General features: G+C 38.1%; 1 protein-coding gene across 1 annotated transcript; it reads left to right on the top strand.

The window, feature by feature from the left end:
• The first annotated feature begins 284 nt into the window (after nt 1–284).
• LOC138187965 (forkhead box protein A2-A) lies at nt 285–26831 on the top strand. Its single transcript, XM_069129281.1, has 3 exons — nt 285–1041; nt 8601–9131; nt 24357–26831. The coding sequence occupies exons 2-3, from the start codon at nt 8913–8915 to the stop codon at nt 25233–25235; spliced, it is 1098 nt and encodes a 365-aa protein (XP_068985382.1). The 5' UTR covers nt 285–1041; nt 8601–8912; the 3' UTR covers nt 25236–26831.

Below are 26831 nucleotides of genomic sequence, written 5' to 3'. Positions count from 1 at the left end.
TAACGCGACACGAACGCTCCTCCTATGAAGGAGGAACGAAGGAACGCTGGCGTTCCACGCGAACCATCGTTCGCCGTTCAGCAACGAGCGGAGGGGATGAGGCCACGCCCACTAGCTGGAACGCTCGAGTGCAGCGCGATAGGCGGTTGGCCACGCGGCCAATCAGCGCGTGCATCGCGGAACGCGGCCGAGCGGTGGGGGCCAGGCAGCGCATCGGGAGTGTGGGTATCGTTCGAGCACAGTGTCCCTGGAGACGCGAAGTTGGCTGCTCGATTTTCCTCTGGCCTTCCGGTTTTCCACCGACCGGTTTCCGGCCGCGTGCGTTCACTCGCGTCGCTTCCGGTTACTACGAAACATTTTCACCAAGCAAATTCACCGTTTCGTCGATCTCTCGTTGCAAGAAACTACGAAGGAAGAGTATTTTCGCGGAATATCGCATCGAGGGCGAGAGAGGCCGTGTTGTGTGGATCTTGAACGGCCGGAAACGAGACGCCGCGGAGACTTCGATGCTGCCGCAGCAACGTTCGCGGAGAAACGCAGACGTTCTCAAGCTTTGCCGAGGATATTTTCCCTGCATTTCGAATATGCAGTTCTTTGTAGAGCTTTGGAGAACGGCGTGAGCCTTGTGCAACATTGTTGCGATCTTTCTCAGATGTGGAAAAATGGTAGAATCGAGGCTTTCGAGAGAATCAGCCGAGTTTGAATCGGCTGCAGCTGTTGGGATCTTTTGAAGAACTATTGGTGCTGTTTTTATTGGTGAACGGCAGTGATTTCGAGGGGAATTGGTATTTTGTGTGGCAAGGAACGTCGATGTTTGTCGGACATTGATAAACTTCGAACTTTCTTCGAACATTGAAATTTGTGTGAAAGTGGATCGGTATATTTGGAAGAGTATCCTCTGGATTTAAGGATTTTTCCATGGACTGTAGATTCTTGGACAATTGGAAGGGAGAAGAGTTCCGGAAGATTTCAGTGACTCGCAGCGATATTGCTGCGTGCAATTGAAATTGGGACTCTGATCGAGACACAGTATGACGAAAGGTATGTGCAAAATTATGCGACACGATGGAAAAATGCAGGTTAAGCGGATATTACAAATTTTCAAAAGAGAAGAAACTTCGCAGTTGCAAAGCTACGTTGCTTCCTTTGCGAGTTCTTTCTCGTCCGATAAGTTTATGCTAATTTCGAGGCGATTTACGACTTTATATTTTATAAGCTATGACATTGTGCCGAGTAAATTGAAATGAATATTTTCTATCGAACAACGTGTCTATCTGAGAATTTCGTCAAAAAATTAATACCTTTATTTCACCGTAGCAGCTAAAGACTGCTTGAACACGAACTTCAAGGTTCAAGGTTCTACAGCAAACAGTTAGATACGCTTCATAGCAATTCCATAAAGTTTGAGCATCGAACAGCAAAAAAGAATAATCGAGTAAATGATGAACAAGGTTCTACAGCAAACAGTTAGATACGTTTCATAGCAATTCCATAAAGTTTGAACATCGAACAGCAAAAAGGAACAATCGAGTAAATGATGAACAAGGTTCTGCAGGGAACAGCTATATATGTTTCATAGCAATTCCATAAAGTTTGAGCATCGAACAGCAAAAAAGAATAATCGAGTAAATGATGAACAAGGTTCTACAGCGAACAAGTAGATATGCTCCATAACAATTCTATAAAGTTTGAACATCGAACAGCAAAAAAGAATAATCGAGTAAATGATGAACAAGGTTCTACAGCGAACAATTAGATATGCTCCATAACAATTCCATAAAGTTTGAACATCGAACAGCAAAAAAGAATAATCGAGTAAATGATGAACAAGGTTCTACAGCGAACAATTAGATATGCTCCATAACAATTCCATAAAGTTTGAACATCGAACAGCAAAAAAGAATAATCGAGTAAATGATGAACAAGGTTCTACAGCGAACAAGTAGATATGTTTCATAACAATTCCAAAAAGTTGGTACATCGAACAGCAAAAAAGAATAATCGAGTAAATGATGAACAAGGTTCTACAGCAAACAGTTAGATACGTTTCATAGCAATTCCATAAAGTTTGAACATCGAACAGCAAAAGGGAACAATCGAGTAAATGATGAACAAGGTTCTGCAGGGAACAGCTATATATGTTTCATAGAAATTCCAAAAAGTTTGAACATCGAACAGCAAAAAAGAATAATCGAGTAATTGATGAACAAGGTGTTACAGCAAACAGTTAGATACGCTTCATAGCAATTCCATAAAGTTTGAACATCGAACAGCAAAAAAGAATAATCGAGTAAATGATGAACAAGGTTCTACAGCGAACAATTAGATATGCTCCATAACAATTCCTTAAAGTTTGAATATTCCGTGTGGGTAGAGTTTCGTGTTTTAAATCAGGTTTTAAGAAGTAATTGCGTACAGCAGAGGAAAGCATGATAAGACAGGCTGAAAATGACCAGAATTAAAGTTGTCATGTGGCATGCATCGTGAGAAAACATGGAATGAGAAATAGAATCGGTGTTTCCGAACCATGTGAAACTCGATAAATGACACAGCAATGAGGAAGAACGTGGCATTCAAATTAATAAGAAAATAATACAACAATTACGAGCTTAGAATTATTAAACATGATAAGCAATCTGTTTCCACGCTGTTATTCAGTCCGACTGCGTATAAATTCAAACATTATAAATTTAAATATTATACAATCTCAAGTATATAATCTTATACACATCACTAATACAAATATAATATAAATATGGAACATATAAAACACATAGTCGTTGCGACAACTAGTTCCTTCGTATCATCTTCCTCTTTTCTTTATTTACGATCCAACAAATATCGTTTACTAGACGATCCACTCTGACTAACGTGTTATAGCGCAGCAAGGCACTTACACTCGATGGCTACAAGTTATAAATAAAATCTTCATTGTAGAAACTGTCGCACGCATAATATCGGCGTGTTCCATAACACGCAGCTTGTAATTAACCAGTCGAACAAGTCGATACGAACAAGAAAACGACGCTTTTCCAAGCAATTTTCTATGAAAATAGAGCGAATATTATAGGTAGTTTTCGACACTTTCCTACATACGGTATAGTATCTCGTTAGGAAAATGATATAGTGGCTAAAAAGAGTATTTGTACGTCCCTTACTAATTAGATCCGACTGTAATAAATCTTGTATTATTTATAATTATTAGGTACATGTTATAAAAAAATCGATATCTAACAAGAGAAGTTACTGCAACATGGCAACGTTAAGAAAAATGTCCCTCTGCACTCTGCAATTACCATATTTATCGTTGTTGTATCTACGGGACATATTAAATATAGTGTCGATATCTGTTTAGCATCGAAGTACGTTAAGATAAATTTGCAAAGTTTATCGTAGAAGGTACGAAAAAATAATTTTTCAAGATAACCAATGTTCGACAACGACAATGTTCTGCGTTGCATCGTGCACGGAGCAACGTGGAACTCGTCTATTCGTACACGTTCGTTGTTGCTGAACCAAATTATAGTGCAACTTTTTTTTAAATGCGATGTGGTGACGAGTACAGTTTGCAGATCCTGAACTAATGTTCCGAGAATTGTCTGGACAGAAAGCCAGCTTCTTGCTGATCAGTGCAGTTCTGCGAACTGCTTTAAAAGCTGCCACTGCTTTACGACAGCCCATCATTTTCGTACAGTTGCTTCAATGGTTTTCCTATTGACTTTTCGCTCTGTCTTTCTTCTGCACGCTCGTTCCACCCAAAAACGATCGTTCGTGGAAATGTCACCATTCTGCCTCGAACGTCACAACGTTAACGACGATGTCTTCATCTGCTTACGAGCAACGTTCGCGGTAGAAAAGATCAGGTTCGTTGGAGACGGAAGAGTCGCTTAACTGTGACCATCGGTGTCATTTAAAATCCACCTGTTCTCTTCTTCTCATCTGTTGATTTCCAGCAACACGGAAGCATAGCAAAGTAAACTTCGTTTTGTTCTGCCTTACGTTTTCATACGGTAGAAATTGTAAATTAAATTTCCTTCAATTTCCTTCCTTGCTCTTGCGTTTACGATAACCTGGAGAATCAAAAAAGCTGTTCGAAAATTAAAATTGAAAATAAAACTGAAAAATTTCGAACAGTACCTATGGGGATAAAAAATAAAACGTGGGACCTAATAAAAAGAAATAAAAGAAAAAGAAAGGAAAAAACGTTTCACTGGAAAATAAGGGTAACGTATAAATACTTTTTGTAGCCGCTGTAGTTACATAGGCATACGTAGACTGGCTGTTTTCACGCGATCGCTAATTGTTAATGGCTCGGTGTATCGCCGATAAGGAAAGTTATTCGCGTGTGTGTCACACCGCGATCTTATCCAGCCAATTCGAAACTTTATTTCCCGCAATTACACCCCGTTAAACGCGCGCCCTGTGCGCCCTCTGCCCCTCTCCCGATGGAAAAGTTGATTTTGCGATTTTTAATTTCATTCCCAGCAATTTTCCTGGTCACGAATGGTGCGTGGCTCTTCTTGTTTCTACCCAGTCGTCGATCTGCACGTCAGATTGCCTCTTTTACGGCTGTTTTAATACGGGAAATTGTGCAAAAGAGTATTTAATCAAGAACGAAGTTCGATTACACATACATGGCATACCGGGTGATTCATAAGTGTAAGTCGTCGCTTCAGGCCGTAAATCTACGCGCTGATACAAATAGAAATGTGACTGTTGCGTAGCATAGTTTTCGTGTTATGCGCGAGTAGAGTGTAACATTGTGCAAGTGGTTTCCTCTTTGCAGTGAGAATATTCCGTAAACTTGCACCTTCGCGATATTCTGAATATCACGACGAATACAGTGAAATTGCATGGCCAACATGATCCTCCAAATCCATCGGTTTTCTGTCTTTTCGCGCCTTCTGCCATCTATCGTATTTATATTGGACGAATGCACACAGGGCCGGCACAAGGTAGGTTCAGCGCGTTCGCCGGAACCCGGGCCCGCGTTTTGAGAGACAAAAATCATTAAAGTTCAATGTAACTTCATAAAGTCCTCATATCCTGGAAACTACTTTAGATAAAAATCCAGGCGTTTTCAGAGAAATGTACTTTTTAGAGAAATTAAACTACATCGATAGTTTTTTGCAAAAGTCATACAAGATTACAGATTTTGTACTTTCATCGAATTTTTTTGCCCCTTGAAAGCGGATTATGGATGCGAAAAAATATTGCTTGGATTTGTTTAAAAAACTGCTTATAAAAAATATATAATATGTAACAGCATTTGTAAATAAATAATTCCTCGTTATAAAATTTAAATGTAGGATTTGAATGTGTACTCAGGCCCCGCAAAAGGTCACGCCGGCCCTGCGTGCATACGACATACGTTCGTAAGACGCCCTTTTTCCTTGTTTTTCAGTGTAGGTTTAACGACTGAAGTATTTACAAAAAGTGCGTTTATGAATCATGGAAACTTTTTATTGGGTTGGCAACTAAATGATTGCGAATTTTGTCATTAGCATCCAATGACAAAATCCGCAATCACTTTGTTGCCAACCCAATAATTTTCCGATTGCTCAAAAGTTGCGCTTTTCGTCCAAACAAAACGAACGCTTTGCCACAATCGTATAAGGTTCCTCTGATTGAAGATACACAAACATGTGGCATATTTTCGAAATTTGTGTTCGTCGGTGATGGTCAAACGAAGAACAGATTCTTCTATTTTGTTCGTATTATTTGCTTCTGTTTATATTAAACACAGACAGCTAGGCGTTTCAGAAATAACAAGCTGCTTCACTATGATCAATGAGACGTTCAGGCGGACCATGATTCAGAAAAGATGGAGAAGTACGGTCGTTTTTAAAAACCGATTGAAATAACGTGAGATCGATATTTGTATATCAGGATTTTAGCGAAACAAAGGAGATCCGAGAGAGAAACCACGCCACGTCTAGCGTTTTGTTAAACCGTGTAACAGGCATCGTCATTGAAACACTATGATTCATGAGAAACGCTCGGAGGAGGGTTAGGTTGGGAGGATCGTATTTCCGAGAATTCACAGACCGAAAGATGTTCTCGGCCGTTTCGCCGCGGCGAAAGAAGGCGGAAGACTAAACGAGACAACTATGAGAAAAAGGGCAAATAGTCTGCGGGCAACAAAGGCCGGCCAAGAACAGCATTTAAAAAAACTTATGGTAGCGTGATTCGTAAAAAGAAAAATCGCCAAATGTTTGTATTCCTAACCATCGTATGGACGATGGAAAGATGTTCGGCGAACGCTTTTGGCAGTTCCAGCCAGCCAATGTTTCGACACTTAGAAACTGCTTGCAGAGTATTCGACCTGCTCTCTAGCGATGACAGCCGCATTTAATCGACAGCTGCGTTCGTTATGTTCGTTCCGCGTGAATATCTATGCTATGTTTCCTTTAACACTTTACTGACCGCCAGCGGTTCAACAGCATACGCACGTCCGATCGTCAAATTGGTATATAACTGTGGGAGTTTACAAAGCAACTGACGCAACTGAGCAAGGTACCTTAGTACTAAATAACAAATTACTGCACATATAATGAGAAAGATCGTTTATCGCCATGGCAACTGATTAACTGTAGATAGGTTATAGGTCGGTAAGCGTCGGTGAAAAAAGCCGATTAATCGGTTATCAGTCGGTAAAGTGTTAATTTACGCGCATGATAAGAGGCACGTGGATATTTGAAAAGAGAAACAGCGGTGTGTTACTCACTGGACACTGTTTCCAACGAGTAGATCGTACACCTAATTATTGGGTTGGAAACTAAGTGATTTTGTCAATACCACGTAACAATAAACTCCGCAATCACTTAGTTTCCAACCCAATAAATTATTATCGAACTGGAACATGGCAACTTTAATAGCTAAATTTCGAATCAGATTATCTCAGGCTTCTCGAGCAGTCGTGGTAAATTCGAACAGACGTAAACAGACTTGTAAAGGGAAGATCCTAGCAACTGGATAAAACTGCGAATGCGTTTGGTAGCTGGACAAGTGTGTGGAATTTGAAACAAATGAAATACGTAGCCAAACGGTAATTAAGAACCGTCAAAACGCGTTTAATTTATTATACGATAGGATCCCTAATGTGTGCTTGTCACGTAAACACGTAAGTTGCATTTGTATCTTATTTCTTCTGGGAATCTGACGCCAGTGGCTACAGCTTCGATGTTTCGTTCGAAGGAGAGACACTGCAGTTAGCACTGAGCGAAAGAAGATATTTCGTTTTATCGCTGATTCTATCGTTTCAACTTTCGAATTCTATTTTTCTTGTCCTACGTTCCACACGAAACCATTCGATAAATACAATTTTCGATCGCGCAATTTCTTTCATAAATTCGAAGGTTCTACGCTTAGGACCTTAACCCTTCGGAATTTTATTTCAATTTCGTTATCAGCAGCTGGCAACGCTTTTAAGTGTTTTATTTGAAATTTATTTGAACTAAAAAAATAAGACAATTTAAATAAACAAAGGACGAAAGAAATCCACTTAAATACCAGTTTTATTCACATTATTGTTGTATTTTCTAATTTTTAACGATATATCTTGAAACAATTTCCAGGATGCAATCCTGTTTTTCTTTCACAAAAAAACGTGCGACTCGACGAAGGAGCTGCTGAGATAAAAACTGACGTCGAGACATACGAGTGCAAAGGGTAAAGGTTTTTCTACGGGTTTTGCCTCTTCTAAAAAACGTTTTAAAAAAAAGTTTCAGCTGTGGAGTGTGGCTGGAGAACCGACAGAAATTTATCGAATGACCCTATGTATATTCTCGATCGATTTTTACACGTACGTAGCCTAAGTATACACAGGAGCGCAAATATACGTAGCTATCCAACAAAAACTTTCCACTAACGAAAGTGACAAATGTGTATACCGATTGCGATAAGGTTTCATTCGTGGTCATTTCTCTCGGTGTATGATTAACTAGATTTAGGTCGATTCAGATCGTTTTATTCGACGTATCATTTCGTTCTATTCGACTGACTTGTGATTTCCTAAGGCTGCTTGTGCGAACACGATTTATTATACCAACGAACGTGTCTGCTTTTCAACGTTGATTAGGTACACTGGTTTTTATTTACGTTCGCAGTTAATTACTGCGAGGCGCGAGAATTTCGGGAATTTTTTCTTCCCCGAGAACCTACCATTCGATTCCTATAGGAGAACCTTCACGACCAATCAAAAATATGCATCAGTTTATTTGAGTTTTATACGTGACATTATGTCATGCCCAAAAGTTTCTTTCGTTTTAGAAGGAAATAACCGAGGCACATTTTTCCTTTCGTATTATTTCGTTGAATCATACTGCGACATATACGTTGCGATGGAACGCGTACGTAATTGGATAAAATAATTTATAACGAAAAATATGCATCTATTATTTCCTTCTGAAACGAAAGAAACTAACGTATTCACCTAAATTAATTAGTTCTTTCTACAGCTGTTAACTAACACGACGAGAAATTTGAATATCGTTGCTATCGATAGAACGTCTATAAATAATCATCCGAATTTTCCCCTCGAACGTAGCGTCTAAGCTTCCAAATGTTTCCTAACGAATACGTTTCTTGTCGTTTCCCAGGACGCCTGTGAGCCTCGTCATCGATCGTCGCCAGCACCAGCTAGTGTCTAAAATGACCGCCATCGAACCAAGGTAATAACCATCGAAAACGCCATTGGAATAATACACGACACTCTGAAGACGCAGCAGTGTGTCCGCGCGCGAAGAGTGTCAAGGAAGGAAAAGATGAGAAGTGAGAGAAAAATGTGACGGAAGGAAGAAAGAAGAGATTAAGAAAAGAAAAAAAAAAACTCGTTCGATGAGAAAAGTAGGCGAAACTCGCGGTGTGTAAGTGTTCTGAAGAGATCGAGGCGAGGAACTGTTGGCTGGAAGATGCCTCGACCATCGAGGGATACTTACGGCGACCAGAAGCCGCCATATTCGTATATTTCGTTGACAGCGATGGCGATCTGGTCGTCGAGGGATAAGATGTTGCCTCTGGCTGAGATCTACAAGTTTATCGCCGATCGGTTCCCCTATTATCGCAAGGATACTCGCAGATGGCAGAACTCTCTCAGGCACAATTTGTCCTTCAACGACTGTTTCATCAAGGTACGTGGCTGTATCGAGTCGTGTGTTTGTTTCTGTTGCATAGATCGTGCAGGCTGATGTAGCGTATTAATTCTTCTCACTGACCAGCTGTAGGTTTGTTTATTTTACCTTAAGCCGAATTTACACATTGGGCCAACGCTGCGGACGGAGGCTGCTTTCATCGAGTGCAGATTCCGCTTTAGCCGTACGCGCAACGGTTTCAAGAACTGGATTCGATAAATGAAATTTATGGAAAATGCACGGAAGTGCAGTTATTTTCGACAGAGCATAAATTGGTTAGAATATTAGAAATGGGAATTACCGCGCGGGCTATCGTGCACGAGGAAGCTTCCCTTTAAAAGTTAATACGCGATAAAACGACTGGCATCTATAAACGTCGATCATTATGGAGTAGCTGTGGTGTTTTTATCTGCGCGTAAATTCAGCAGAAACGTCGTGCTTTTTGATTGAGAGCCGATTACTTTGATTTCGTATCCATCGAAACGACGCGTTCTTTTATTATAATAACACGGTTGCGTACCTATTACGAGAAACAAAAATAGTTTTCAATTTTTCTCCTGCAAAATCAACAAAAATGAAAAAAAGAAAGAGGAAGAAAGGCGACAAGCGTCGACAAAGTGTGCCATATTTTATAGAAGACACGTCACAGACCCTATGGGATACGATGTCATATTAGCTAATTCCTCCTTTGTATTTTTTTTTTTTTTTTTAGCAAGGAAACACGTAAACGCTTTGACTGCCACGCCGAAATCAAATGTTTCGCTGAGGACGCCACGGGAGTATTTTTATTATTCAAAGCATATAACGACAAAATAGTCATAAATTGATGATGTAAGACAACATTCTTCCCCAATGGACCGTTTGCCTTATTGGCGCCTTGGTAACAGTTGATAGCGACATATTATAACAAGGCTTCGTTTATTTCAACAAATCATTCGCTTTCGTTATTTCGTCGTAAGCAAAACGTGCAGAATATATCGTTGAAACGTGTAGAAGATATTAGTAAACAGTATTACGATTATTTTTATGATTTCGATGAAACATTAGGCTGAAATGGTAGAGGTCCGCAAAGAAAATTATGTTTGCGATAAACCAATGGTAGTGGTAGATTACAAGAGAGGAAAACGTGCTGTAGATTTATCGGATCAAATAATAGCATATTCTACACTACGTAGAAGAACCCTCAAGTGGTATATAAAATTAGCTTTAGAGTTATTGTTAAATACATCAATTTCAAACGCGATGATACTCTCTAAACAAGCAACAAAAACAGATATCAAGGTATCAGATTTTAGAATGGCACTGGCAATGCACCTTACACAGTACCATTTACCAGAACCGTCAAATGTACTTATTCGACAAAGATTGCGACACGAAATGCAGAAGAAAGAAGGGCAAGCGTAGCTGGCACGAAAATTTTGCAGAGAGTGGTATAAAAAAATGTTAACCAATTAGGATGAAGAATTGCTAAGAATCGGAGGAAGAAGGTGACCACCTATCGTCCAGATTGTATGGATGAGCCACATTTATGTTTAAAGTGTTTTAACACAGTGCGCCGTTAGATGCAAGATTCCTTCCCATTTTTTTATTGATGTTCTAATAAAAATGTTTAATTGTTCAATGGGGCACTTTTCATTTCGAAGTATCTTTTATTTATCGGTTATATTCAAAATGCCCTAACTGTCAATTTTCATTCAATTTTTACGATTGTAAGAAGTTGAAGCGCTCCGGTCACCGATGAACACCGTGGCGTCGCAGGAGAAACCGTGATGGGCCCTATACAGGGTGGTTGATAACTGGTGGTACAAGCGGAAAGGGGTGATTCTACGGGAAAAAAGAAGTCGAAAATATAGAATAAAAATTTCTTTTTTAATTTTTTTCTTTCTTTTGTAAATTTTTCCATCGAGACAACGATCTACAGTGAGATCCGTTATAACGAGACGTGATAAAGTGCACGCGTACCGAGCGAAAATTCAAAGTCGATTTTCTCGAAAACAAAGTCTCAAACGAAAAATTTTTATTCTATATTTTCGACTTCTTTTTTCGCGTAGAATCACCCCCTTTCCGTTTGTACCACCAGTTACCAACCATTCCGTATGAGTCACGTGGCAGTCAAAGTGTTAAACAACGAAATAGATATTTACTTTGTTCCTATCTGCGTTACGCCTGAAATAAACATTAACGTCTCGCGTAAATACGCCAAATTCGAATGCAATTTTTCCTGTAGCTGTTGCTTTGATGCTTCACAGACACGACAGCGTGATACGTACAGCGACAGTCGAGCAGACACTAACTTGTTTTCCCAGGCTCGCAAACAAAGCTACAACAAAACGCAACATATACGGTATACAGTTCTTTTTCTCCGATCGGAAGATATTACAAGCGTGGCGGATCCTTGCGCCTGTGGCGTCTGTCCTGAATTTGCTCCAAGGAGTTTGCTATACTCGGCTCGTCTAGTCGAACATAAAAGGTTGTTACTTCGAGCAGTAACAATTACGAATTTTAAGAAGAAAAAACAAAAGAAAGGACAATTCATCGAAGATAGTGGCGGTAAGGCGAGGAAACCTTTGGTAAAGCAATTGTTTTCTGCCTGGTAACCGTGAGATCAAAGTGTAGATAAAAGAAGAGGAGACATGATTAATGGAACTTGATTCTTCTTTCCTAGTTCAAACGATTGTTCGTATAGTTGTAACGCGAACGTACGGAAGTCGACTATTACAGTCTTCGCTTTTCTTTACTTAGACAACAGAAATATATGCAAAAAAAAAAAAAAAATAGAACGCGATGTAGCCAATACAGAGACGAAAGAAGCGATGTAAAAAAAAAAAGAGAATTATTTGAACTTGAAAAAGTGTCCTTGATTGTATTTTTTTAATTGAATTGATGAAAAAAGGGGAGAAAAACAGAAGAAAGAAAACGCGACCACGCGGAATAAAATACGTTTTACGAGATTTTTTTGGCGTAGGAAGATGCGATCGTGTTGCTAATTAGATGTTACAAATGAAACGACGTGTACACCAGACATTGCGTAGATCTGTATCTGACTACGCATCCGTTTTGTTCGCTCGTGTATTAAAAGATAACACACCGGCAATCTTGTCTTCTTCTTCGCGCTTTTTATCGCGCCAACAGCCCATTAAATTCCAAGGATACAGTTAACTATGATTAATGATTTAGGAAAAATGAGGAAGAAATCTCTTAAGGAAAATATTTCTTCGTTATTTATGTATTATTATATCGCTATACGAGAAAATATCGCATAAACGATCGTTTGAGATCTCCGTAAGCTAATCGGCGGCAACATTCCTAAGCTTTCATTTTCCAAATCACGTACAACGTCTAATCCACTTTGGGTCCGTTTTTCTACATTCTTTCATATGTACCTGTGCTTACCTAGCGAGATAAGAAAGTTGCAAACTCTATACAAACATCGTATCTTACCCGTACATGTTGGACAAAACACTTTTTTTTTTATTGCTACACATTGCCAATATCAAGCGGCAGCAAACATTTTTACGGACGTTGCAGCATAATCTTCTTTGAAACATAATATTGCGTTGGCAAGTAAGTGATTGCGGATTTTGTCAATACCACCTAATGACAAAACCCGCAATCACTTAGTTACCAACCCAATAGATACTTACGTGGTATGTTGAAACAAAAGCCGAGCGACATTTACCGAGCGAAAAACGATTCTGTTAACACTTTATCGACCACTAGCGATTCAACAGCATACGCACGTCCGACCGGCATCTCAGGCGCAGATTCTCCCTGGCGCCGACTCTGTTTCGGTTTAGACTCTCTGATACTATTCTTTTCGTTCATCGCGAACGGTACGTTTTTCAAATTGGTATAAAACTGTGGGAGCTTACAAAGCAACGCAACTGACGCAACCGAGTAAGGTACCTTAGTACCAAATAACAAATTACTGCTCAAATAATGAGAAAGATTGTTGGCGACAGAAAGCCGATTAATAGGCTATCGGTCGGTAAAGTGTTAATGTCTACTGGATAAACTCTGAGTTATGGTTGCTTTTTACCCTAATTACCTTATCCTATGGGGTATTTTCTATTGGAAGAAAAGGAAACAAAATGAACAGATGAGATTGGCGAAACGATTATGATCTCAGGTAGAATTAAACTACAATTATAGACAGATTAAATGGAAAATTGTGAAATAATATTTTCTTGCCAACTTCTAAAAGACTATCAACTTTCGACCATCGCTCTGCTCTTTGTTAACTCTGCTGCGTTTCTGTTGCTCGTTTTCCACCCAATGGTATCTCGTAAGGTTGAAAAATATTTGAGATTCGAACGAGAAAAGGTCGTTGCCAGTATATAGCTCGTCTCAATTCTATAGCAAATATTTTCCTCAAACGCTACGAACTCTTCTCGTTGCTAAGACGAAAGGAAAATTAATGCAAATGAAAATTCGTTGAAGAAACTTGATCGCACGTATCGAATGTAATTACAACACGAGGATTGTACATCGCGCGATCCTCTGAAGCCAGAACTATCGAACGAATCACGGAAGCAACCGAAAAACGAAGACGAGGAACGAAGAAGGAAGAGCAAAAGGAAGCAGTGGATCCTGGACATTAACTCGATCGTGTTTCTCAGCGATTTGGGTCGAGGCAGGTGCGAAACAGATGGTCGAGAGAAATATAACAGAAACGAAGAGGGAGACTTGTCCTACAACGTTATTTAACACGGCCTCAACACACAGCCACAAAAATAATAAAAAGATTGGCTCGTTTTATCTCAGCGAATTCGAACGATCGTTTTCCGCCTTCCGATCGTTCTTCAGAGATTTCGTTAATGAGAATTCGTCATCTAAACGGTCAATTTCGCCAGACCTTTTTTCTATTCTTGTAGAGAAGAAGCTACATGGGTCGTAAGATCGGGATTCTTGTTTTACCACGGACTAATCGCGTTAGTTTTCTGACGAGCTGTTTTATAATAGGCAATAGATTTACATATTTTGTATCGATAGTTTATCGAATCAGTCGCTCAACTTCTTTGGTTGCGCTCGTAAAATAAATTTCCATAAAAATTCCTGGTCTGTAATAAATATGCAAATGTAGCCTCTTCTTAGCTCTCCGCCACTATTTCATTTCTCGAACGATCAAATATTTGAAGTCTCCAAGTGTTTTCATTCCTCAAATAGCTGACGTTATATAGCCTGTTACCAAATCAAATGTTATATTATTCTTTTTATTATATATTCTTATTATTATTCTTGCGTTAGGCTTCCGTAAGTTTGTGTAATAAGCGAGTTACAAATATAGGTAAAAAGTTAAACGTAAGTAACAAAGGTAATTAGAAAAAATATGGAAAAATATACAGGGTGGTTGGTAACTGGTGGTACAAACGGGGGCGATTCTACGCGAAAAAAGAAATCGAAAATATAGAATAAAAATTTTTCGTTTGTGGCTTTGATTTCGAGAAAATCGACTTTGAATGTTCGCTCGGTACGCGTGTGGTACGTTATAACGGATCTCACTGTAGATCGTTGTCTCGATGGAAAAATTAAAAAAAAAAAAATTTTTATTCTATATTTTCGACTTCTTTTTTCGCGTAGAATCACTCCCTTTCCGCTTGTACCACCAGTTACCAACCACCCTGTATAAGCAATAATGTTCTTTGCTGCAACATCGACTTCTGTTCTATGTCTTTCAGTCTTGTTCCTCATTTCCTAATATCTAATTTACATTGCATCGTTTTAAACGAAGGTATGCCATCTCGGTACTTTAAACAAATTACTCTAATTTTCACTGCGCTCTGTACAAACTCCTCTTTACGCTTCTTTTTATATTCTCTTCGAACTTCACTTTCATAATTTTCCTGTTCTTTTTATTTGTATATATTTCTGGTTTGGATTTGCCGCACATTGAACAGTGTCTCAGCACGTGTTCGGTCGATTCTGGCTTTTCCTGCCACATATTTCCCATAGTTCTGCCTCATTGATATACAGGGTGGTTGGTAACTGGTGGTACAAGCGGAAAGGGGGTGATTCTACGCGAAAAAAGAAGTCGAAAATATAGAATAAGACAAACATCGAGACAACCATCTACAGTGAGATCAGTTATAACGTACCGCACGCGTACCGAGCGAAAATTCAAAGTCGATTTTCTCGAAAACAAAGCCTCAAGCGAAAAATTTTTATTCTATATTTTCGACTTCTTTTTTCGCGTAGAATCACCCCCTTCCGCTTGTACCACCAGTTACCAACCACTCTGTACACAAAGCTTGTTTATTTTCCTGATTTTCCACTGTTTCTTTCTACCACTTTTATTCCTTCGAATATAGTTTTCTACTTACTCCACTTAGCTCTTTTAGCTGTTTGCAATTGCGATTGTACGAGGAATTTGCTTGATAACTTTCTGCGTTAAACCAGCAGACGATATTTTTAATCGAACGACGAAAGAGAACGAGGAAAATAGGAGCACAAAGTGGTAACGCAATTTTCTGAGATGTCTCGACATGGACAGCGGATTTAAATAAATTTACGAACGATTCGACAAACTGTCGATACAAAATACAAATAAAAACGTACCGGTATCTGTATGCCGTTTCATTTGAAAATTATTTCGAAAAAAAATGGCAAATCTTCTTTTAAGAAGAATTCTCTACTTTGATTCTATAATTTTCCTTATTTCGACTGTGAGTTTGTTATAAATACGAACGTGGTAAAAATCCGCTTACAAGACGACTGGTTCCGCTTGATTTCACTGGCCGATGCTCATGATCGAGTGTAGATACATTTTATCGTTGGACAGGTGCAACATCGACATTCGCATCGACCATAAATCAAACGAGGTACGAGGTCATTTTTATGATAATTCCCCGGTAATTTCAATTTGCACGAAGATACTCGTACGATACTTGAAATTTCAAGTTGTTTTCGAGTGTCCAGGTGAAATATGGTGGTCAGTTTTTAAGTACAACATCATCGGTCGCGAGTAGTAATTTCGGGGACATAAAAGCGAAGTGGAAATACGATGCGAGAGATAATGGACGTTGGTAGCGGTGAAAATTGAATTTTGCCCTAGCACTTGTATTTTAATTGTTTATATAAAAATATACATTTTCCTGAAATTATATCGCCACGTAATATAAATTCGTCTTGTACGATATGTATAAAAAGAAAACTAGGTACGTTAGCATCCAATGTTTGCTGGAAAGTCGAGAAATCTTAAACACCAAATTGCAAGATCGTTTAATTTCATACAATTTTTATACAAAAATATACAGAGTGGTTGGTAACTGGTAGTACAAGCGGAAAGAGGGTGATTCTACGCGAAAAAAGAAGTCGAAAATATAGAATAAAAATTTTTCGTTTGAGGCTTTGTTTTCGAGAAAATCGACTTTGAATTTTCGCTCGGTACGCGTGTGGTACGTTATAACGGATCTCACTGTAGATCGTTGTCTCGATGGAAAAATTAAAAAAAAAAAATTTTTATTCTATATTTTCGACTTCTTTTTTCGCGTAGAATCAGCCCCTTTCCGCTTGTATCATCAATTACCAACCACCCTGTATAAAGGATTATACATATTCGACGTAGAATGTATTAGGTTGTCGGAAAAATCACTTTCTTTCGCAAACGTGTCTTTTACAACAGCGCACCTTCATGGAAACGTGAAACCAAATCTGTGAAATATCGCGGTGTTTATCTGAACAGAACAAAATGGGTCGTACGTAATTCGGCAAAATAATATAAAAGTCTATTATTCGCTGATAAAACGAAAGAAACTTTTCGAACCACCTGATATATTTAAAAATAGGATGAATTTACGTTAGAATCCGATATATATGTCAGGACCAGTTTCACCTTAGTTTCCTCTTTTATTCTATAGCAAAGCAAATGTATTTTTAATCACGCGTTGAATTAAAATAACACAGGTACAAGTAATCGCATATATACACAGTTATTTCAGTAATCATAAATTACAGACGATAATTACGATATCACCGTCGCTATTATTCCTTTTGATACATTGCTTTATTATACCACATTTTTCATCTAGTATTCCGTTATACTTTAACTCAAGCAGAATAATAGCTCAAGCTTTTACACTACGTTGCACGCTGCGCTCTTTTTTGCCAGATATAATAGCTCGTGTTAAAGGAACGAAGAACGAAGATATGAATTGCAAATGTATCGTCAGATGTAACGTATTTGATAACGAAATAAAAAAAAAAAAAGGAAGGATGTTAAACAGTAAAGAGTGTATTAATAGAATGCTAAAAAAAAAAAAAAAAATCGAAGATTTTAATGGAACAACAAAATGGAAGTTCCAGTATGGGAATTAATGGGGTCACGTAACTGTTCGGACGAGGGAATTTTTCGCTAATAGAAACCACGCGCCTCTTTATATTTCAAAATCGATAATACAAGAACAATCGTAAAGAATACGATATAACGTAGGCGTAAAATGCTTTCTAAATTATCTACAAATTCTACCTGCTTTTTACCGCTAAATCAAATTTCCTTAATATATTGAACTACGTTAAATTATAGCCTGTTTGTACGACAGATCATTTTTTAAGTCGTCTTCGAAATGTCATAAATATTTCAAAATAAGCTTTGTCATCGTCATTTTCACTCTATCCATCTCCTCCTTTCCAACATCACAACTGAAATTATCGATGATAATATTTGCCCAAATTTCAAAAACATTTTTGCATAATATATATATATATATATACACATACATATCTTGAAACAGTCGAGTAATTTTCATTTACGCGTTTCTGTTCTTTATTGCCGTTCTAAGAAAGCTATTACTATACAGCAGGTCGTGGGTATTTATTTCACAATTCCATTCAAGTTTTTCCACTTGTTGAAACACTTGTGTAATTTTCAATTACAGGCTCCTGTTTCTCATGTTCATTAATTATACATCTTCCGACGTTGTAGGTTTTTGCGATTTTTCCAACACCTCCGCGCTTTTTTCCAACTTTCCAAGTATATTTGGATTTTTTTCCACTTTTTTCTTTCCTTACAACGCTCGATACAACGTGTGTTCAATCTGATTTCACTATACGCAAGATACGTATTAACGTGTGCAATATTCACTCAGCTTCGTATTAATACTTTACCGACCGCTAGCGATTCAACAGCATACGCACGTCCGACCGGCATCTCAGATACAGATTCTCCCTGGCGCCGGCTCTGTTTCGGTTCAGACTCTCTAATACCATTCTTTTCGTTCATCGCGAACGGTAAGTTTTTCAAATTGGTATAAAACTGTGTGGAGCTTACAAAGCTGACGCAACTGACGCAACTGACGCAACTGAGCAAGGTACCTTATTACTAAATAACAAATTACTGTTCAAATAATAAGAAAAATTGTCGGGGCAAAAAGCCGATTAATAGGCTATCGGTCGATGAGCGTCGGCGACAAAAAGCCGATTAATCGTCTATCGGTCGGTAAGCGTCGACGACAAAACCTATTAATAGGTTATCGGTCGGTAAAGTGTTAAAGTAGGACAGAGCCACCTTTACCCGACACTGAAACGTTCGAACGTTCTATCATAGTAACATTTTCCACTAACCTAAGCCTTTCTCCGTTTCAAATATGTACAAACTTTATCAGCGTTCATACGCCATGTGCTCGTTCCTTTATTCGACCGAGTGAACTTTCATTACGAGAGTTTAGTATGAAACTAATAGCGTTGCAACTACCGGAACAAGATACGATATAATTAAAACACTGGCAGGTGGCGTAACTGCGACACGGTGTTGGAAAAACCATACGATAACAAACGAAAACATCGTATTGAAAATTATCCAAAGCACGTAGATTTCTCCGATGTTGGCAACAGCATCGGATATACTGGGTTGGCAACTAAGTGATTGCAGGTTTTGTTATTAGGTGGTATTGACAAAATCCGCAATCACTTAGTTGCCAAGCCAATATTAAACGTACTGATGCAATGAAACGATGTCGTTACGACGAAGACGATAAAAATGTTAACGAAGAGGTAGCTTTTCACGCTGAAGTATTCGGGGCATTCGAAAGAGGACTTCGATGGGTCTGACTACGAGAAGCATGTAACTCTATGCGGTGACTTATGTGGAACAAAATTATGCGAATTTTGGAGGTTAGCAACCAAGAAGATACGAAAGCCATAGCTATTTGAAGAATCTGGTAATCGATCTTAATTTATATTTGAATAAATGAAATTTCATATGGAAAGAGTGTACTCTATCTTAGTAATTAAATAATAGGAAATTAATACGAACTTATAAAGAGAACATATAACAAAACTGATTTTTATTATTACGAATAATAATATTTTAAATAATATTTGAGAAGGTTCCTGTTAATTTTCCTGTTAAGAATCTAGAAATTCAGAAGTGGTTAAATTTCAGAATTCTTGGTTAAATCTAACGCGTAACATTGAACATTTTCCTTCGTTGAAACATCGCTGGACATGTCGACGTAGCAGATAGCGAGGCAATTATATTTCACTTGCTGTTTTTATAGTCGATGTTCATCGATAAGAGACACGTAAATTAGACGGAACGTATTACGGTTTCTTTATTTGCAAAAGCATGTCGAAACAAATTGAATAGTGGCGTCATCAAATAAATCTTCACGCGGTGTGAGCATAATGAATGCAGCTGTCAATCAGCATAACTGACATTGCTAGTGACGAGCTTGAGTATTTTGCAAGCGGGTTGAAACATTCACCAGATTCGAGTGCTCTCTCAATATTTCGATAAACAGAGGCAAAAACGGTAGACTTTTGTTTATCTCACACTGTCAGACGATATACAGCTGATACAATAGAAATTCATTGTTTCCTTCCCATTGTCTATGATTACTCGTCAAATAATAGCAGTTCACAATAAGATTCTTTCAAACCTTTATTTCTGCATACTTCAAATTTACATAAATACATAGATATTAGTCTACTGATTTAATTTCTCTCTCAATGATCACGTGCTCACCTCCTTTAGTTCAATATCTCGCTATTATTATTTCCACCTACTTAACATTTATACTGAACCTTTAACTCTACAGCTGTAAGGCATTGAACCTATTAGTTCCAACTAAGTGATTGCCGATTTTATCATTAGGTGGTAATGACAAAATCCGCAATCACTTAGTTGCCAACCCAATAACGGACATCTAAAAGTTTCTTCTTTTAGCTCAAATTCCTTCGAAAAATGGACGCTTTGAGGTTTTTCATATTGGAATATCGACTCGTAATTTGATCTCGCCACTCGTATTGTTTTTCTTGAGATGGTTCGGCACAGACTTCTGCGTGTAGCCGGCAAATACTACGAAAGACAGTTGTCTTCTACGTGTCGTAAGATTACCGGTCCATAACTTGTTTATTAATTTGTTGATTAACTTGTTGATCTTGGACTTACATCATCGCAATGTAGAAGAATAACTCAATTCCTATTTGCTCATAAAGTATTCAGTGGCTCTATAGACTGTGCTCATATCGTCGAGAATTTCAACATCAACGTCCTTACTAAAGACTCCAGACATTAAATACGATCTTCTTCGTGCGTAGCTTGGCGATCACATTTTTCGATATACAGGGCGTCCCAGTTTTCCCCCCCACAAACTTTACCAGCATATTTTGCAAGCAAAGTTAAGAAAGAATGCTATATAAGCGTATAGGCCCTTCAAAGTTTCGTTGACACAGCGTGAGCAGGCGTTGCCACAAAGTCTGATGTTTACTTGGTCGTTGATTTGCTGAAGCAGTCCGGCAATGGTTAAACTTCTATCACCGATGGACAAGTCAAGGAGAATCAATTCCTCGGTCGTGAAGATCATCAGATATGGATTCTTACTTGCGTCAGAAAGTTATATTGATACTGGTCAGGAGTTGACGCAGAGGATTCGTGACGTCAACACTAAACCTACCAGCGGTGGTCCAATTGACAGCTCTCGAACTTCCACACAAATTTCACCATATTTAAACTTTATCATGTCGCTTCATAATTTCTGGTTTTTCCTAAAACATGCATACAATATATTTTTCGGTATTTACTTCTAGTTTGCTCTTTTATTTTCTGAGAAAAATTCGTACTCTGCCTTGGCTACCGTGAGCGGTCAGTTTTACAAAATATTTTAGTTATTCTTAAAATAAATGCAATCAGTCCAAAGAAAAGGCTATCTCAAGGTCAGATGATAAACAAAATCAGTGATAACAAATAGTAACAGCTGTTACACCTGTAAGCTTGTCATAAAACATAATCCGTCACTCGATCAAGATGACCACCAGCTGTCAAGACATATCAACTCAGGCTTAGAATAATCCTAAGGAACGGCCATAAAATTTAGCATTTTTTGCAGTCCATTGTTACAAACATTTAAAAAGTCGAGAAGTTTCTTAGGGTTATTGCTCAAAAAGCTTCCCCAACTCCACCTTCGAGTAACCGTTGGTGGAGAACGACTAGTACTCCTCAATATTTTCGTATAAATATCGCCGTCAAGACCATATTCTTACTTGCTATTGTCCTTTCGACTAGAATACATCTCAGTTTGTTAGTCAATTAGTCGATTTGTTATCTCTGAAACTCAGACAGAAAGCATCTCAGAGCGTTTTGTGTAAAGTTGAATAGATATTCGTAATGCAAGAGATGTCAGTCCTGCATTGGTAATTTTGCAAAATCGTGTGCAACATTTCGAAATGGAATTACAACGTGAACCAACGATCTATTCTTGCGCGATATCCAACAACAAAGTCTATGTCTGAGCTATCAGAAGCACGTCATTTCGTATTTCTGTTATAACTTTTGGATAGTATTGGAACCGTAAAATTTGTTATGTGACCGTATCTTAGAAAACGAGGATCATTTTTCACGGTTTGAAAATACGCTGGTCGAACGTCTTACCTGTAGAAATCCGCGTAAGGCCGTGATCTTACAACAACGCCAACGTATGCCAACGCTTACAAATGCTTTTAGCGGTGTCTGTATGATCACGGCCTAACCGCCTCATGGAAAATAAAACATAATACAAACCTAATGGCACATCCACAGGTTGACTACAATCTTCTATTCATTTCCTCATTCTATTCCTCATTTCCGTAAACACGACCCTCATTTTTGGCACCAGCGACCTCAAAAACCACTAAAAAGTGTTATTCTAGTCGAATATTTCGCAGTCCAGGTACCACACTAGAGCTGAACTTTTCAAGGAAGCATTTAACACGATGCGCATTCGAGTCGACACGTACTGTCGCTCTATTGGGTTGGCAACTAAGTGATGCCAATGCCACCTAATGACAAAATCCACAATCACTTAGTTGCCAACCTAATAGTTCTTAACTGTAGTGTGTTCACTAGTTGGTAAACGGAAGAAGCGGAGTTCAAAATTTGCCAAGTTATCATCGTATGGAGCGAGGACTTACAAGCAATCGAACGTTTGTTGCTTTCTAAGTAGAATTCTCATTATATTATCGTGAATTTGTATTTTTTATACCAACTAGACGTTTGTAGATTGTTCGATTACAGTCTTTTCAGCTAGGGCAGTTCAGACTAATTAGGGCGACGATATATACTTTTACATTGTGTATGGTATCGACTTGAATGCAACATCTGAACTAAAAATCCTGAAATTATGAAAAGGTAGATATTTCTACTAGAATCTCGTAAAAGCAGGTATCGTACGAAATAAAAATCGCTGAGCGTTTATGGTTATATGATATTTCTTTTCTTATTTTTCCTTAGAGAATGCTATCGATATAGTTTGGCGGAAAAAGTGGTATATCCTGTATTTTCTCAAACTTGCCGAGCAACTAACTTTTTGTATCGAACCTCGCCTTAATTCATAATTAAATCACAACTTGTGATTAAGCGATGCAATAATGTATATTCTAATAGAGTTTTTCCCGTGTATAAATTGAAATTAAATTAGCTGAACGAAATTAAATTATACTGGCTGTCGTAAACTTTGGTATGCTCTATACATCTGGGCGATAAGGGGAAAAAAACAGGGAGTGTCATAAAATAGCATTGGCGAGAAAATTAATATTTTCATCCACTAAAGAAGAACCAACGTTCGATCAATTTAATTGTATTGTTCATAGAATGAAGTTTATACGTCACTTGGCCATCATAAAAAACAATGATATTTATCACAAAATATTCATCATTTCTCTTCGTACTTTGTTCCAATACAAAATGGACATACTTCGTTTTTGATCACTAGGTATATACCAAATGTTGAATGCTATTTTGTCGAGACAGTTTATGATTTGATAGGTAGTTTTACAGTGCCAGTTATCATAAACAAAACGTGTTATAAAATAATTTTCCTCCATACTCTCTTCATTTACTCTGTACGTTTCTTTCTCGGTTTCATTAAAGCAAGTAATTCTGATTAGTATTCACAAGAAGGTATTAATTTTCATGCGTTTGTTAATTTGCAACAGAGTGCAAACATACATATTGCGCGTACCTGCGCGTGAAATATTGTTTCCTCCAGATAGATACGAAACGTTCTACATATATGCATTTATGTTAATTAAATAGCCGCATGTACACGGTAAGCTCGCCTCTAACGAGTTACACCAGCGAATAGAAATCTGCATTATACGCTATTTCTTGTTTATATAACATTACACGCCTAGTGAAAAATGCGGTAATTCTGCATAGTGATGCGATACAAATCCTCGTGCATCATACTTGATTTGCCTCTTATTTTTTAACAAACTTATTCAAGTTAGTTTGGTTAATGGTATTTAATGCCCATTTTTGTCATTTATACTTTTCCCGTTATATGGGAAAGAGATATTACGAGTCAGAATGTTGACCTTGACATAACGTATTTCAAGGCCGCAGAAATATTCCGCATAATTAGCAAAAACTCTTGTGTTCTTTGAATAAACATAATCTCGAATAGGTAATGTTAACACGGCTTGAATCATGTATGAATAACGAGAGAACACACTGTGAGATAGCAAGTTGTTTGCTATTAATAAAATCCATAGTATCTTAATACATTCCATGTTCATATTTTATTTAAAACTCGTTAACCATTTAATTTTAATAAATGAATTTCTTAATAGGGAATTAAATGGTAATTGCTTGTGTGTTGCCACGTTCTTTGTATGTAATTGGATATTGTCGGGTCGTGAGAGAATTCTTGATAATAATTTGTTAACAATGACCGAGGTTCCTTTTTATTTGAGGAAAAAATTCGTGAAACATCTTCAAACAATTCTCTGTATCCCGGAAACTTCTGGTTGCAGGTGCCACGGGGACCCCATCGACCTGGCAAGGGCGCGTACTGGGCTCTGCACCCGGCAGCGCTGTCCATGTTCGAGAACGGGTCCCTCCTTCGCCGTAGGAAGCGTTTCAAGCTGCACAAGCCCGACAAAGAGCTGCTAAAATCCGAGCTCCAAGCCCTGGCGTCCGCCATGCCACCTCCTCACTCCGAATCCTCACCTGTACTATCGATAAACCCGAACGCACAAACCAGCAGCTTGACCGTTGCCAATCTGCATCGTCTTCGCGACGATTTGCTCCGCTGGGAGCTACAAGAGCGTCGTCTAACGATGGCATCCGGTGGCAACAGTTCTCCAGGCTTTACGACACCGGAGACCAGCTCCAGCTATTACCTTCTGTCGCCAGAAGTTCGACAGAGACTCGCCGGGACCGACGAGATCCTCCGTGGTTATGAGAACAATTTGTTGCAAACTGGAAGCTGGAGCTTCCCCGGGTTCCAGGTGTCTCCGTACGTCTCTCAGCTGTCCTACTTTCAGACAGACATTCCAGAGAGCAGGCAGATCTGCGCTGGAACCACGGAGACCAGTGTTCCCGAAAAGACTGACTCGAGGGTCTTCCTGGAGACCACGAGAGGCTCCACTGTCGAGTCCACTGACAGTAAAGTTCGTTGTCCCGTGTTGGAGGCTGGTATCTCCAGTCAGACGAGCATCCAGCCCGAACAGAAGAAGAAGAAGAAACCGTTCACCATCGAAAATATCATTGCGCCCGACGATGAACAGATTTCTAGTAATTCGGAAGACGAGAAGAGGTCTTCCGGTCATCTTCTGGTACCCAGGCCGCTTTATGCGGGTTTTTCGTTTGGTCTCACTGCTAACAAGGTTCCGTACGAGACGGCTACTTGAATTTACTAGATCAACGTGCGTCTAGTGGATGATTCGAACGGGGACCCTAGTAGCGCGACGATCGCCGCTTGGCGACGCTAGTGGTCATTCTGGTGACTATGACTGGCGAATCGTTCATCCTGTTCCTGGGTTTTCCCGTGTTTTTGCGAGGAAGTTTTGGAAGAAAAGGCTTCTGGTGGTGTTAAGCTCGGAAATTTCATTAAAAAATTGTAATATTGCTTTGTGTTCTTTCCCCTCTTGTTTCTTTTAGAAAATTCGCAAGATTTTCGCGTCAATTTTGTTTGAAACAGACATACTTGATTTTGAAGTGGAAATTAATTTATTAATTGTGTTATGTATTCATTTTTTCGAAAATTATTGGTGCTACAGTTTTTGCAGTGGAATGACTTTAAGTCTGAAATCGAGCAAGTGAGTTAGCGTGGTTCGAGTGACGCTTAAAAGTGAAGATAAATATCTGAATCTAGCAGAATTGTGGAACTGGTATTATTTGTGCTTTTTAATTAACTAGAAGTGCTTTACGCGTCGTTTGAGCAAAATCGTCGTAGCGATCAGACTAATGAGGTATTTTATTAAAATTAAACGTTTATATGCACGTTAGTAAAAACTTTTGAAATGATTCTTAATCTATGTAACTTATCTAAATTCTTGTTATGGATTATTAATATTCGACTGGTTAATTAGAAACAATGGATAAACTAATTGAATAGGCAAAGTAAGAGGTTACTTTCTAAAGAAATATGTGAAAATTTTGAAAGTTATAAATGTACAATAAACTCGTATAGATATTGGTCGCTATTTAACGATTTTTAAAACACTCTTCGAAATTGGAAATTACAGTAGATGATGTAATTTATATCTATGAGAAGATAAGTGTCTCAATTTAAATATTCAAATGAAATTGCGTTCGTGCTTAAGTGACGAGAAATTATATCAAAGAAGTTTGAAATTCATTTTTCAGATCTGTTTTCCTTATTTGTTGAAAGTAAATTACATTTATTTTAGATTCATGTGACTGTTTCAAATAACAATATTTTTATCAGATTACCAGACTTAAAAGATATATCAAATTCAAATATATCTGTAAAACAAAATTATATCAATGTGACGCATCTAAATGTTTAAAAATTAATGTTTAGATCAGTGACTCGTTTTATCAGGGCACTGCCAATAGTCTTTTCTTTCCCTTTTCAATGGAACTTAAAAGTTTCTTGGAGTGAAAAACATTTGAAGAGATAATGGAAGTGAACGTATCAATATTAAACGTAATTTAACGAAAATGATAAAATCGATTAGTGATAACGCAAAGGAATGCAATATGGTGTTCGATAATTATTTAACAAATTAAATAATAAAAATAAGTGATTATTGAACTATGTAGTATTTTTGTTTACGGGTTGGTTACCCTGCGTGTAACTGCGTCATATGCAGTGAAAATATATTTTTTTGGTTTATGTAATAACATTCCACTATGTTACTTAAAGAATAAAAGAAGTAAAAAGGAATTTGAGAATCAAAAGAAATACAAACTTTATATTTTTTCTAGGTTTTAAAATTTCTCTTACTCTTTTCTATTCTTCTTTTTCTTAATTCTAACCT

This window comes from Bombus flavifrons, chromosome 16 (assembly GCF_040668555.2).
Source record: "Bombus flavifrons isolate JBK064 chromosome 16, iyBomFlav1_principal, whole genome shotgun sequence".
NCBI lineage: Eukaryota > Metazoa > Arthropoda > Insecta > Hymenoptera > Apidae > Bombus > Bombus flavifrons.
The sequence above is the reverse complement of the archived record's forward strand: the minus strand, read 5'-3'. Positions and strand labels throughout refer to the sequence as shown.

Excerpts from the sequence above, each read along its gene's own strand:
- LOC138187965 (XM_069129281.1), top strand. The coding sequence starts at position 8,913 with ATGCCTCGACCATCGAGGGATACTTACGGCGACCAGAAGCCGCCATAT. Across the intron at positions 9,132-24,356 it reads TCAACGACTGTTTCATCAAG|GTGCCACGGGGACCCCATCG; the intron begins GTACGTGGCTGT and ends TTCTGGTTGCAG.